Below are 1,281 nucleotides of genomic sequence, written 5' to 3'. Positions count from 1 at the left end.
CCCAGCCCCAATTAGCCCCCCTCACCTGCAGACCCCACAAACCCAGACCTGGTCAGAATTAGGGTCAGGGACCCCACAGCCATTCCCAAATGCCACCCCAGGGCTGGCCCCACAAACCCACACGGGGTCAGAATTAGGGTGAGGGTCCCCCAGCCCCAATCAGTGCCCCCAGCCCCAATCACCCCCTCACCTGCAGGCCCCACAAACCCAGACCTGCTCAGAATGAGGGTGGGGGTCTCTCACCTGCGGGCCCCAAATGCCACCCCAGGGCCGGCCCCATGAACCCAGGCCTGGTCAGAATTAGGGTCAGGGACCCCACAGCCGTCCCCAAAGCCACCCCAGGGCTGGCCCCACAAACCCAGACCCGATCAGAATTAGGGTGGGGGTCTCTCACCTGCGGGCCCCACGTTCATCATGCTGTACATGGTGTACATGTTGCAGATCTGCCTGTACTGCTCRTCCGACCCCTCCTCGGCCGCGTCCTCCTCCTCATCCTCCTCGTTGTGGAAGGAGCCGGGGCTGTCGCTGGTGTAGGCGCTGGAGGTGCCCCCGGGGCTGGTCTGCTCGGTGCCGGTACCGGGGGTGGCCGCGGGGGTGGCCGGGGCGGTGACAGCGGTGACCGTGCTGGTGGCACCGGGGCGCGGCGCCGCCGCCTCCGAGAATTTGGCCATTTTGCGGCTGCCGTTGCCGCCGCCGCCGCCGCCGCCGTCCTTGGGCGCCCCGTCCCACAGGCGCTTGACCACGAAGGTGCACTGGACGCCGTCGGGCTCGCCCTGCTCCGTTTTGACCCGGGACACCAAGGGCAGCGCCCAGCCCGGCCCCGCCGAGGTCTGCGCCACCGGGCTCTGCGGCTCCGAGCCCGGCGTCTCGTCGCCGTGCAGCCCCTGCGAGTCGCAGCTGGGCGAGCTGACCTTCAGGAAGAACTCGGTGCCTTTCTCCATGATCTCCTGGATCTGCAGGAAGCCCGCCGTGTACATCAGCAGGAACTGGTCGCCCACGTTCATGCTGAGCCGGCCCGTGTAGCAGAAGCTGAGGATCTGCTGGAAGGATTGGGGCTGCACGGCCGCCGGCAGCTCCACCACGGCGCTCTTGGAGCTGTGGAACAGATCTCGGAAATAGGAGGAGCTGGCGGCCAGCACGGCCCGGTGAGCCTTGAAGGCGTGGCCCTTGACCACCACGGACACGTCGCAGAAGAGCCCCTGCAGCCGCTGCTCGTTCAGGCACTCCAGGATGCTGTTGCCGAAATTGGGGATCTCCATCTGCAGCGTCTGCGCCATGGCG

At 67.3% G+C, this 1,281-nt stretch overlaps 1 protein-coding gene across 1 annotated transcript; it reads right to left on the bottom strand.

The window, feature by feature from the left end:
• Positions 1-394: 394 nt before the first annotated feature.
• On the bottom strand, positions 395-1,277 carry NACC1 (nucleus accumbens associated 1; the record flags this gene model as incomplete). The annotated part of the gene is made up of 1 exon (XM_057389527.1): positions 395-1,277. A coding segment is annotated over exon 1 (883 nt), but the record flags the coding sequence as incomplete, so codon positions are not given.
• Between the last annotated feature and the right edge of the window lie 4 nt (positions 1,278-1,281).

The sequence above is a fragment of the Malurus melanocephalus genome, unplaced genomic scaffold (assembly GCF_030028575.1).
Source record: "Malurus melanocephalus ecotype Western Australia unplaced genomic scaffold, MMel_1.1 scaffold_7984, whole genome shotgun sequence".
NCBI lineage: Eukaryota > Metazoa > Chordata > Aves > Passeriformes > Maluridae > Malurus > Malurus melanocephalus.
The sequence above is the reverse complement of the archived record's forward strand: the minus strand, read 5'-3'. Positions and strand labels throughout refer to the sequence as shown.